The sequence below is a fragment of the Diadema setosum genome, chromosome 16 (genome assembly GCF_964275005.1).
Source record: "Diadema setosum chromosome 16, eeDiaSeto1, whole genome shotgun sequence".
Classification (NCBI taxonomy): Eukaryota; Metazoa; Echinodermata; class Echinoidea; order Diadematoida; family Diadematidae; genus Diadema; species Diadema setosum.
In genome coordinates, this window is record NC_092700.1 from 1072268 (window position 1) to 1086661 (window position 14394).

Below are 14394 nucleotides of genomic sequence, written 5' to 3' on the forward strand. Positions count from 1 at the left end.
AAAAGAAGTAAACGAAAGTGTACACATGATATGAAAGTCCATCGATTTGGTACGTTTTGTTCTATATTGTCTGTTTGGTGTTTGTTTGAATGCGGGTCCAAATTAATTTTTTTTTTTTTTTAACTGAGACGACACACATGTACAGGTAAACGTTTAAGAGAAACAATCGAGAAAGAAAGAAATAGGATTGGGCGCTTGATTTTACATGTCTACATATTGTACATAATTATTATGTGGTCTATATGCTTCAGACGAATGTGGAAAAATCGAACCAGTGTCAATGGCTGGTCGTTTTCATTAGTCGTTTCTTGTCTGATGTGCAATATACGCAGCGCGTTGAACGTATGTCATATTTTTCTTCATGATTGAGACCAAGCAAATAATACAGTGTTCAATAAATCTCGCGCGACAAGTATCACGTTAAATTATAGCCTCTTGCATCTATGCTTCTAAAGAATCAGAAGAATGCGATTTACAAGAGATGAATCTTGATTTGAGTATATTTGTCAGATCACAGCGTTTAATTAGTCTTGGGTTTTAGAGGGCGCCCTACTCACTTTCATGTGGACCTTCGTCTTGGTCATCGAAAGTCACCTCGTTGGTTTCTTGAGGTATGGTGGCGTCCAGGTTGGCACACAGCTTAATGATATGCTCTTCGGCTTCCTTCAGGTTCTTCGCGTTTCCAACACCAGGAGAAGCTGTTAGGCCTAGAATCTGACCACAATGAGAATGTTTCATAAGACTGAAATAAGATTCACTTCAAGCAAATTCAGTGTATTCTTATTCATGTTTCTTTTACAGAACATGGTATAGAAGGTACCAGCACACGAAAGATATAGACGCTTCTGTGCAATTTGCCAACACAATACAGTAGACCGTAGTAGTTTGAGAAAATTCAGAGAAGATAAACTGGTGAAAGTCTCATCAAAATCGACGATTGTAGACTATGAAAAATAAGAAACGTTATTTCAATGGATGGAACTTATAACCTTGTATGAAATGCAAGTTTTATATATATATATATATATATATATATATATATATATATAGCTGATGTGATGCTATACAGTATGATGTCAAAAATAATAAGTACAGTAGTATGGTATGTATAAAACTCTCAATGTCTTTTCCTTCTTTATCCTTCATTTGACAGGAACTGACCTGAGGTCTTTGAGCCGTCGGTTGATTCAGCTTCAGGTCGCGGTAAAGAGCCATGAGCACATTGTACGGGTTCAATTTCTGCAGAATGCCAAAACGTTGGTAGAAATGATCGGACATTATTTTATGTTGACTGATCGGACGACGGTTTCTACAATAACAATCGAACAGAAGTGAAATGTTAAACCTTGTTTCGGTAGGCTTGTTTAGTGGAACTCTGCGACAAGCATCGAAAAATACACATTAAAGACGAAGTAGGCGTGGTTTTGTTTTCTGTTTTTAAACATGTGAACAGATGACTTACAAATAGAAGCGAGGGCCATTAGGAAGAACAATGCTAACACTATAGCGAGACTGCCCTGATTAATTTGTCCATATATTTCTAAGATAGACTTCTTCTAGGTCACGTAGGAGATGAGCTAGGGAAAACGAACCTGACAATGATGGCATTCGTCCAAGACGAGTAGATCGATTTGAGATAGACTAACTCCCGACGCGCTATCATTCAGTGCGTTGACCAGGATCTGTGCTGTTAGCACGATGATGTCATTGCTGTTAATGACAGTGTCCAGCGGTGCCCCAGCAATCTCATCCCCACTCACACCAGCCACCCTGCACTTACCACGAAGATACTTGAGACAGCGCTCCTTCTGCTGTGTTACAAGTGGGACCTACAAGAAGAAAGTGTGGGATTTTACTCTTGGAAAATGTCTATGAACAAAAGAGCCAATGCTGCACCTCCCTTGTGTGCCAGTCATTTTTCGTCAGGAGTCAGAATTTCCTCATTATTAGAACTTGAATATAAAACTTCATACAGCCACGTGTTTTTTTTTTCAAGTGTCTCGAATAATTCCGAGTCAGATACGTAGACTATACAATGCCTCATGTCTTATTTCATGTGATAGATAATATATTATGAAAACAACAGAAATGGTATAGCTCTGTATAATTTATATTCATGTTCCTTACCGCTTCAGACAATGAGATCTATGTGGACAGACCGACGAATGTGCAACCCAAAAGCATAATGCTTCTAGCACCCTTCAGAACCAAAATAAATAATAATAACTGTTTGCTATAAACAGAAGAAAATACGTCATAGGCATGATAGGGGAAGAACAGTGTACTGAATTGATTAAGGATAGACATATATCTATGCTTATGCTATATCATGTGAGAGCGGTTTTCTTTAATAGAAACCGACTCAATACGTACTTTGTTTACCACGAAGACTATCTTCTTGTTTCCATAGCTGCTGCTCGCACCAAGTTCACTGTCTGAAGAATGTAAGAACAGTCGCTGGATCACAGCAATGGCAACTTCAGTCTTGCCCTTGCCTGTTGGGAGTACAACCAGTGAGTTCTCACCACGAAGAGATTGAGCCGCAACCTTCTCCTGGTAAGGCCTCAGTATGAGTTCCTGGGGTCCCTCATTGACAGCAGTGTTCACATCCATTGTCTCCTGGTCCCCCATCTCTTCTGTCTCGTTTGTTTCCATGGGGATTTCTTCATCTGCTGTGTGATAAATGTGAATTGACGTGATTAGATTTGATTATGATTACCTGGTTTATGTATAATCTTCATACACAAATACGATTTTATCTTTCCTTTGAATTTCAGGACCTGTACACTTATGATAATACAAAAACAATGCGAACCAATCGAGGCTTCACACGTATAATCTTATATATCATAGAAACGGGAAAATACAGAACTAATTGTTTTCGTAAGGAAGATAACGGGAAGGAGTGCTATGTGCAGTCTCTTGGCAAATTTCACATTAATGCACCCACCAAATCCATGATAACTTACATGAAAGTGTGTGTATTTATTCCTTTAAGAATAGATTTAGGATAGCATTCGTCAAAACTTTTTTATTAGGAAGAGAAGAAAGTGATAAAGTGAGGTCGGGTTAAACATGAAGAATTTAAATGGATACCTTGGTCAGGGTCTGTATCCTCTATCCCAAGAGCAAAGTTCTTCATCTGAAGTAGCTCTCGAGCGAGATCCTTTCACCCACTCTCATCAAGTCCCTTCACAAGGCGGTCAAAGAAATCTTCGTCTTTTCGCTGCAGTCTCAACATGAGTTCCGTGCAGGCAGCAATAGATCCGTAGTTCTCATTCTAACATTCGTTAAGAAGAGTGGCGGGATAATGATGTTGCTTTTATATTCATATTTCAATGTGACCTTTGCAGGATGCAATTTTACACAAATTATTACGTAATATATATTCATAAAACAATGAGTAAAGGCACAAGTGGAGCCACTAAAGTTGAATATCTAATGAGAAAAAGAGCGACAGAGACCGAGAGAGAGAGGAATAATAGGCCGAAATAAAATGGCTAATCATCTTTAATGGCCCAAAACTTTGGAATTCTGTAAATACTGACATATACTGTACAACGGATCCAAGTTGATATCCCGAACAAAGTCATGCTTTGTGACAACTCATAAAAATTCCAGACATTGTTTTGCGGAAAGGGCTAGCAAATCGATAGGATACCGCTCACGGACGAAGCGTAATGAGTTTTCACTCTTTGTTGTGTGCGTTCCGAAATTATGGTTTAGAACTCAGTAATAACAATTCCACATGGATTACCAGACCCCTTTTTCAATCCTTGAATATTCATTACGCGCATCCAATTCATTGTACCTTATAGCAGTAACTTGGACAATATTCAGAGTCTGAGGGAAAATTATGGTTCTAAAAAATATAAAATTGTAAAAACGTACTTTTAAACAGGTTTTGCTATCTACAAACCGATTTAAAGAGCAAAGTAAATGTGAAATAAAAGAAATCAGCATTTTAGACCAGGTCTGTAAATATGTGTATTGATTGACCCATATTTTGTGGTGCGCGATCACAAAAAGGAGTTACGAAGACTAACATGATGGTTACAAAAAAAAAGAAAATAAGTAATTGGTGCAGAGAATCAGAACAGCCCGCGCAATGTAATATTACAGATTTGTATATTTTGTATGAAGATCAAATTAACATTCATTTGCAGTAAAACATCTCAAATGTTTTATGTACGCGACCCAATAGCTTCATAAGTTGAGATATGTTAAACATAATTTTATTTTCAGATAAGTTATAAGATAATGTTGTGCTGCAAGCCCGCTGAAACTTTTTTTCTTCTTTTCTGCAGATGGGATAGTGTTACCTTTCGTCGAATTCTTTCGATGTCATTTGAATTCAAACAGGATCCTTCTAGATGCTTCATTACATCCATTGCGCTCATGTCTTTCAGCTTCTCCAGGTAAATCTTCATGAGGTACTGGTAGTTGTCTCTTCTCTTTGAGTTCAAGTTCGATGTCCCTTCAAGATGGTGGCGGAGATATTCATTATCTGGGAGAGGAAAGTATCACGTAGCCATGGTGACAGTTGAATGGACTGGATCGATCTGTTTTCATTGCATTAGTCACATAATTTTTAGAATGATTTATCATCAATAATTACTGCTTGTGCTGAGATATTGTCACCGTATTTGTGTCTAAATGTTTATATTTCATGAGAATTCCTTCTGTTGTATGACAGTCATACCTAAAAGGGCATCTCAGATGATTCATAAAATTTCTCATCATAAAGTATATAAATCGATGGTTGCATGTATTATATCAGTGGAATTTATTGCGATCCTTGAGCAGATAAACCGATACTCTGAGAAACACCTTATACAACTTAAATATTTCAGTAGTAGTGACAATAAGCGTCCATGCATATTGATTCGGTATAGGGCAATTCCACGATAAAGTGCCCATGACCATCAAATTTTCAAAATGGTCAAATCTCAATCATTTTATATATACAGGGCGTATCAAAAAAAGGTACACTTTTGAAAAAAATTGTCTAAATTACATTTCAAAAATATGGAAGATTTTTGCATATTTATGGATGCCCCATAGTCTCATCTATCAAGTGCAATCAACAAAACAAATTTTTGTTCACGCTTGGCTAAACACTGACGCTCTTTGTACAGAGTGGGAAAAATGACTTGCGCCAAATTGAAAGAAGATAGAAAATTCAGCCTGCAATCCAAATAAGTGCTCCCATTCAAACAAATTGCTCTTTTGCCTAAAGCTTTGGTTATGTTATGATTTTTTTGTCAGCTTCATTGTAATTTCAATAATTTCATTTCTAAATCTAGTATTGGTGAGAATTAGAGTATGTAATTACTTCAAGATCTTTGAAGCACAGTTTTAACAATACACGGACACATCAATACCAAACGCCAGTTATTCATTAATGTGGTAGTTGTACCAAATTAATCAACATTCAAATCATTTATTCCATCAATCACTCAATTGATTTACCAATTAATCAATCAATCAATCAGTCAATCAATCAATCAACCCATCAATACATGAGTCAAGGGGCTGGTGGTGGAAACAACAAGGGAAGAGAGCAGTGGTCATTTTGGATGAACGAAGTACCAATTACCTAAACAAAACAAAAAAAACTGAGCTGGGGGGTAGATATTCCTTATATATTATGTCGATTTGCCACTTTAAACATGCATACAATTGTGACTGACTGATTGATTGATTGTTGGATTGATTGATGAAATGAATGATTAAATGATTGATTGATTGATTGGGTTGATTGATTGATAGGATTGATTGATTGATTGGATCGATTGATTGGATTGATTGATTGACTGATTGGATTGATTGACTGATTGGATTGATTGATTGATTGATTGATTGGATCGATTGATTGACTGATTGGATTGATTGATTGATTGATTGATTGATTGACTTGATTGATTGATTGATAGGATTGAATGATTGATTGATTGATTGATTGATTGATTGATTGATTGGATCGATTGATTGGATTGATTGATTGACTGATTGGATTGATTGACTGATTGGATTGATTGATTGATTGATTGATTGATTGGATCGATTGATTGGATTGATTGATTCATTGACTGATTGGATTGATTGATTGATTGATTGATTGATTGACTGGATTGATTGATTGATAGGATTGAATGATTGATTGATTGATTGATTGATTGATTGATTGATTGGATCGATTGATTGGATTGATTGATTGACTGATTGGATTGATTGATTGAATGATCTGAGGATGCATTGATTTTACACTTTTCTTTTTGACTGAGTGACTGGCATGTGGGTTCGATATGTCTATGCATGAGTTGTGCTTAAAAGATCTTGATATTGTTAATCAATCTTCCATAAAAAAATTAAAAATTCCTAAACTATAATAACATAATCAAAACTCTGAGCAAAAGAGCAATTTGTTTGAATGAGAACACTTATTTGGACTGCTGGCTGAATTTTCCACCTTCTTTAAATTTGGCGCAAGCCATTTTTGATACTCTGGACAAAGAGCGTCAGTGTTCAGCCAAGTGTAAACAAAACTTTGTTTTGTTGATTGCACTTGATAGATGAGACTATTGGGTATCCATAAATATGAAAAACTCTTTCAAATATTTTGAAATGTAATCAAAACATTTTTTTTTTTAGAAGTGTAACTTTTTTTATACGCCCTGGGTATATTAAGCTTAATGACTGAATTTTTCATATCTGACCAACTTGCACCGAAATTACGCGATTAACTTTGCTAAATATGCGAAAAAATCAGCATGATTAAATTGAGATAAATATCTGTAAAAATATAATGAATTTCAAATGGGTGTACCATGACAAAATGAAAAAGGAGTTGAAAACTTTGCCTTTGTTTTCAGAGTTATAGGGTTGAACATCATTACAAATTGATCAAAGTTCAAGATTTTCTATGTGTTATGCTTCAGCGAACATTGCAATTTCTCTAATCAATAATGTCACGGCGTTACAGTAAAAACAGGAAATCATGACCACATAATATAGCTACCATAAACCGGTACTAAAATGATAGTTACTCATTTTGTTAATGAATTAAGATTGATTAGAATGTGTCACGATGTTACAGTAACTGTAACACCGTGACCGTAAAACCTTGACTTTCATTGCAATAACATATAGGACACATAAAGGATTTACCAAATGACTCACTGTTGAAGTGAACACCAGATTTCTCTGTCACATTTACTCAAAAGATAGAGGTTTTTCAAGGATTATTCATAACAGATGGGTCAAGCTATATATCCATAAAGATTATCTATTGTACTTGTTGCCAACATCAATCAATCTTAACCATTTCTGTGCCAAAAGTCTAGAACTGTGTTTACAAAGCTTTGGGGTTTGATATGCCAATCAACACTCAGAGCACATGTAGGGTTAAAATGGCAGCAGTCCACTCACAGTGTGTCAACTACCAGATTTACAATTCAAGCAAACATATCTGAAGGTTTTGTACTTTCAATTTTGGCAACAGTTTCAGTTGAGTTAATAACCTTAGATTTTTTTATACGCTTATCATGTGGTTCAATTCTATTGTAAACTCAAAATGCCAAGATGTCAATGGTTCAGACAATGTAAAGGGGCTGGAGACAGATAGTAATTGAAAAGTATTGCATGCAGTCATCAGAATTTGGTCCTTTTTTAGGAAAAAAAAGGTTCTGTTTTTATGTCTTTCAAGAATAAGTTGATGTTATATTCTGCCATAGTTCCCCTTTTCGATCTTTTTAAAATCTTTTTGAATTGCTGCCACAGTCTAATGGTGAATGCCATTGACTGGCAATTTGCTTACAAACTGATGTTAGTGTAAAGGTATCACGGACTGGTTATTTGTCATGCTTTGCGTGTTAATCACGCTGTTTCAGTGTTGCTAACACAGTAAACTGCATAAAGTCTTACTGAACCTTCCCTGATATCCTAAAAGAATTACTTAGGGCATACCGAAGCTAAGGTCAATGTGTCCATTCAAGTTAATCTCACTGGAATAACTTTCATGTACGTTGAGCGCAATGTTACAAATTTGAATATAAAAAGACTCACACTCATTGTTTTTATGTGTACAGATAGGAATTGGCATTATTTTTATATGTTCATCTTCAGTAAATCTTTAAGAATAAGTGGTGTCTTTTGTACAACACAAAGTTGCAATTTTTTTTATTACTAAAATTCCTAAATTGGTTCACCTTGCTTTGTGACCAAAGTTAAAATCAAAGTTTCAAATTTGCATGTCATCTTTGAATATACAAATTGTACTTTTTAGAGAGATAGTTATAAACCCTAAAAGTTCACTCAGAAATATCTAACAAGCTTTCAATGGTGATAAAGGCAATTATACTGAAAGAGCAATGTTTCTGACTGTAACGTGTAGAAACGTATATGACATGTAACGGCGTTACTGTGCATAGTTTTCTTAATTTTGTTGTTTTCGTTCACCTTTTATGATTTTGATAATGTTTTGATTTATTTGTGCACATCAACATCTCTCCATGAAAATGCAGTATATACGCAAATCATATGTAAATATCTAGTACCAAAATATGAAATTATATAAATAGATGACTGTGATTAATAAATGGGTACCTAAGGAGATATTGTTATCAAAATTTCGTTGAGAAGAAACCGGATAAGTAAACAGTGCTATTTTGCTGAAATTAGAGGATTTTTCTCATTATGCATGCATAAAAAAATATCATGAACTAATTTACATGCTGATTTAATGTTTACCAGATTTGTCAAGAGCTTCCATAAAGGCCTGGAAGATGCCCCGTTTATCCTCGACTTTCTCCAGCATGTCTAGGAACTCTTGCACCAGGCCGCGACGAGGAGTGCCATAGTCAAGGCATCGCTGCTGCAGTGCCTCTATGTTGGCTGGTGTCAAGGAAAACAATGTAAAACAAACATACGTCAAGACCGTAAAGGGGTGGTACAGCTTCCCTTGAGATCAGGTGTGAGGTTTCACACATTTTTTGATGATGATTTCTTGAGATGATGAGAAACCTCTAATGATATATGGAAAGGTATATAACTCTAAGAAGGATTCAAATCTTATTTGATGAAAATAAGTTTTGAAATGGCTGAGATAACCACAACAATGCAATCCTAATAAAACATGAGACCCACCTTTTATTAGGATTTTTTGGATATCTCAGCCATTTCAAAACAGATTTCCAGCAAATAAACTTTGAATTCCTTGATTTCCTTTCTTTTGAAAAACTTGATTACCACACTGCTGGTTGTTATATTTACAACTGCAGTGAGTTCAGGAAATTTTAAGTGAATGCTGAAAAGAAAATGATGGGGGCAGTAGGCCCCGGTGTAAAATCTCTGACTGTATACTGTACAAGTATTCACCAATTGTGGGATAACCATCAAGTCAACCCTCATGGAGCGAATTCCCCTTAAGATACCTTGTGTTCAGACGTATTCCCCCCTACGGACCGTAATACATATTTATGTACAGTATATACAAATGTAAATATATATACATGTATATATATATTTATTTATACATACATATACATGTATATATATATATATATATAAGAATTTATATATATATATATATTATATATATATATATATATATATATATATATATATACATATACATATCAGGGGAAATACGTCTGAAAACGAGATATCTTAAGGGAAATTCGCTCCAAATGGGATTTTTTTTTTTTATTCTCGAGGGTTTGACAACGTTTTTCCATGCCTTATCAGTGATATGGGGCCTATAAGGACTATTCCACAGTAGGACACAGATGATGTAGTGTGTGTAGATTGAGACTGTACCATCAATACACTTTAGGGGAGATTCTCAGCGATACAGAAAATAAAAATGGTTGTATGTATTGGAAGTGTATAGAAAACAGGTCATTGGGGGAATGTAGGTATATCTGTTTTTTCTCTCAAAAAGTTGCATTTTCTCTTTAACATACAGAATTTAGTGGTATAAGACGGATTTTGTGCTCTTGTCAATTCAATGCTTCATTGAGGTCATATAAACGCATAATTTTTCAAAAAGGGCAATATTTGTTTTTTTGTCTGAATATTACCATGCTTTTATCGAAATTCCCCAAAATATTATCATTCATTCCGCATTTCCCCTTGTTATACTTCTTTTTATTATTGTTATATATATATATATATATGTATATGAAGGGTTTGTTTGCAAAAACCGATAAGTCCATTTTTGAAGATTTTGAAGTAAGATCTCTGTCATAAAGTACAAAATTATACCTTTTAAATGATATATTGGTCACTACATATAAAGGTATATTTTTCAAGTTATGGTCAAAAGAAGCAAAATTTTTCTTATTATTCTCTTTATTTTTCTTGACCTTTAATCGCAAATATCTCCATTTACCAAATATGGACTTATCGGTTTTTGCAAACAAACTCTTCACATATACACACACACAAATGTATATAAATATATCACTCAGCAAAACAAGAAAGTCAATATTTTTTTCCAAATTTTTCATAGAATATATGGTTAGATATTGATGTTTTGTATACATTGCACCATGTTAAAGGTACTTTATTGGCTATCAGCCTGGTAGGTCATTATAAAGGGAAACTTTACGCATGAATGAACAAAGTCGTTTCTCTCTTCCAAGGCACAAAAGTAAAAATTGCACAAATGGACAAGTTCTCAATGACGTGTATGTGCTCTTCCATGTAACAATGAGAACAAAAGACAAATTTAACACACAAGGGATACAAATTAATTTGAAAATATCACCCACTGATCTCTGTAATGTCTTTGTAGCTCCCAAACATAAAGAAAAGGAAAAGACAATGGAGAAAATAAAGAATCTTCTGTCAAGTCTAAATTCACATGACATTAGAGAAGAGTTAATATCAACAAAATGGTAGAAATTTGACATGTTATTTCAAATCACAAGTTAATTAAAAGGATATTTGTTCTAAATTTTGTCTCATGAATTTTTAAATTCCTAAATCAAACGAATGAAATACAGAAATTATTTAAATTTTATCATTTTTTCGGCTTACTCCCTATGTCATTTGAATTTGAGTTGATAAAAAGAAATATCATATTCCCCCTTAAGTTCCCCACTTTGCAATTGTTTCAGGAAAAAAAAGGATAAACGAGGGAGCAAAACTTTTTTTTTTTGCTTTTGTTCGTGTCGCTCTTTTAAATTGGTTTTTAGTTAACAATGCTGTTCTGAAGGGTATTTGCAATTTAATAACAAAAAGGAAATTTCTGCATTATTTATTTCTGTGTTTTGGAAGATAAAAACAAAAATATTAACTCTTATATTTACTCAAATTTTCCCTTTACATTAACATGCCTGTTTGATAGCCAATTAAATAACCTCGAATGTGGTATATGATACAAAGATTTTTACCAAAATCTTCTCTGAAAAATATGTAATGATAAAAGTGTTAATACTTTTTTCACTGAGTGTTGATAGATATATATGGATGGAGATATATAAAGGCAGATAGAGATATTGATGTTTATCAACAATATTTTAGGAATCTTTTGTTAATCCAATGCATTCCCAAATCACAATTATATATTAGGGGATGGGTTCAAGTAATTCAAACGAAAATCACCCTCCAACTCAATTCCGAACTTCCCCACAACTTTTCTAAAAGACATCTATTTTGGTTCTCTCTATTCCATGCCCATGAAAATAACTCTTGAACTTTACTGACTCACTCAGTTCAAACACACCCACACACAGCTGCCACACACGCTTGGACATTACCAATATAAATTGAGTACATGCCATGCCACATGGCCTTGCTTCGCTAGTTTCCATATGTGCAGACCCCACTGTATATTGTTCTTCCCTCCATACTAATTTTTGTCGTCTATCCTACCTGCTTGCTTTGACACATGTTAACTTGAGGAAATGTACGATTGAAAAATAACAATAAAAACCAAGAAAACGGGGATATTCATTGTTCAGGCTACTTAATCAAAATTAGTAAGCTGTGCCATAAATGGACAACGTGAATGCACTTAATGCGGTTCTGAGTTCCTCGTTTCTTGATGTGTGTAACTTTGTGACGAGTTGGGTTTGTTGTCAAAAAAAAAGAAACAAAAATATGTATTACTTTATATATATAATGTATGTATAATATACATATCATACAAGTCAGGTATATGCAGTTGCACGAGTTTGCATACATCCAGGTATAAACTAGTGTATAGAAATTACGTGAAAGCACAGTAGTGAAACTCTCTCTTTTCTCTCTCTCTGTCTTTCTCTCTCTCTCTCTCTCTCTCTCGATTTCATGGCAAGGTATATCGCTTAATTCGTTTAATTCAATACAAAAATAGTATAAAAAAATAAAGAAACAGAAAAGCAGCCATGCGACGGTTTAGTGTGTGCAAACAGGTAATTGTCGTATTCCTGTTCGGAACAGCAGACTACTTAACTTATCCACCGATCATACACCGTAGTGAGGAAGAACGCATACAGTATGCAATCTTTTCGACCAAGAATGTAGGTGTGCAAAAAATATATTAGAGAAAAAAACCAACACACATGTGCTGACCAAGTACATCAAGATATTGGTATTACATGTGTGATACCGATATTTTGATATACTTGGTCAGCACATGTGTGTTACTCGGTTTTTTTTTCTTCTTTTGCATACCTATATTCTTGGTCTTAATGAACATGAATAAATGAAATGACATTTACCCATATTATTTAATGGATTGGCTTTTCACAGATTACTTTTGATGAATGCGTACTTTCCCATTCACTTTACTTGAGGAGAGGATGGATCAGATCTGTCATAGTTAACCTGTTATACTGACATAGTTGAAACACAAATGATTAATCCTCACCTTTCTCAGGACCCGTGAACATCTGAGACATGTAGGTCAGGACATCGTTGGGGTCCAAAACCTCCTCCAAGACTGGTCTGTAGACTACCGTTACTACTTGGATGTTCCGTTCTCCGTCCTGCTCTCCCACTTCAGCCATACTTCAAGTCGATTCCGCGTATCTTTCTGTGTCTCGTATAGTCGTGTAGATAATAGTGCTAAAATCTCAGCCTTGTTCACACCGAATGACTTGGCCAAGGTTGTGGCTTAGGTTGTTCCTCTGGTTTCCTCCTATAGACGCTTGGATGCCACTCTCTACTCAGTCAAGTCTTTCTAGGCATTGTACTGACTGACGGGTGCAGTTTACTTGCATTCTTTTATACTGAAGTAACCACTGCAGCCCTCCCCCCCCCCCCTTCGTTTTAGAATAGCAAAGGAGCTGTTAAATATAACCACGTTGTCGGTTGGGTCAATAGCTGCAGAGTACATGATTGTAGCCAATCAGCTGTAGCGAACTATACTGCCTGTGACAGCCGCTATTTCAGTCATGGAAGTGCAATCAAGGGGGTACCAGCAGGTTCCCAGAGCTGTGGGGAAAGTAGGAATTCCCCCAAGCCTGCTCGTTTCGCAAGAGCATGTAAAGCGCTCACAGCAGTACCAGATTACGACATAGTCTGTTGAAATAGCCGCTGCACTCTGCAAGTCAACAATGCAATCATGGAATGAGCCATATTGAATATAGACCATAACGTAACAGCAGCAAATGAGAAAAGCTTTCCTTCAGAACTATTTTGATAGGAAGATACAACTTATCGCTGCCTTTCTCTGAGCTCTCCCTCTCCCTCCCCCCCCCCCCTCTCTCTCTCTCTCCCCCTCCCTCTCCTCTTCCTCTTCCAACGGGTCACATTCAAATTTAAAAACACAGTATAACAAAGGAGCTCCTTGGTATAACCAGGTAGGTGGAAGAAAGACATTCCACCTCCCTGGTATAACCATGGTCTTCACGAATACAACGTGGATTCTTGAGGAGGGTGCGGTTCTTACCTCGTTTGATTCCACGTGATTTTGTTTTATGACAAGTTGAGTTTGAAATGATGAGATCGTCTTAATATCTTAATTTGTCGAGACGTATGGCCGAGTGGTTAGAGGCGTCGTCTCAGAAACGTGAGGTTGCACACGTACGGGTTCGATCCTCACAAGAGCACGAAAGAAAAAAATATCTCCTAAATGAATTTTACTCCTTTCTTTAATGTCAACATTGCCATCATTTGAAACAGTATTGCACCTCGTATTAAGAGGGTATAGTTCCCAAATACAGGCCAAATGTTATGGATTCAGTGAATGCAAAAGGCATGTTTCAGTTCAGTTTTAATTTCACTTGGGCTTCATTTCTGTAGTTTTATTACAATCCAGTACAAAATAACATGTCTGATTATATTTCATTATTCCTGACAGCAGACTCAACATTGTGAACAGAAATCGCAATTTTCTATCGACGAAGATCAACAATCGAAGAGAAATATACAGCAGACGGCACATGGTAAGCCTGTGCTTAA

At 35.5% G+C, this 14394-nt stretch overlaps 1 protein-coding gene across 1 annotated transcript in view; it reads right to left on the bottom strand.

Annotated features, from left to right (window-relative positions):
• The window catches only part of LOC140240104 (ATP-dependent RNA helicase DHX58-like), a 28140-nt gene extending 15142 nt beyond the window's left edge, over positions 1 to 12998 (bottom strand). The window contains 8 exon segments of the mRNA XM_072319913.1: positions 558 to 714; positions 1162 to 1239; positions 1593 to 1829; positions 2374 to 2672; positions 3097 to 3280; positions 4323 to 4507; positions 8752 to 8895; positions 12860 to 12998. Of these exon segments, the coding sequence (XP_072176014.1) occupies positions 558 to 714; positions 1162 to 1239; positions 1593 to 1829; positions 2374 to 2672; positions 3097 to 3280; positions 4323 to 4507; positions 8752 to 8895; positions 12860 to 12998 (1423 nt within the window).
• Positions 12999 to 14394: the final 1396 nt, after the last annotated feature.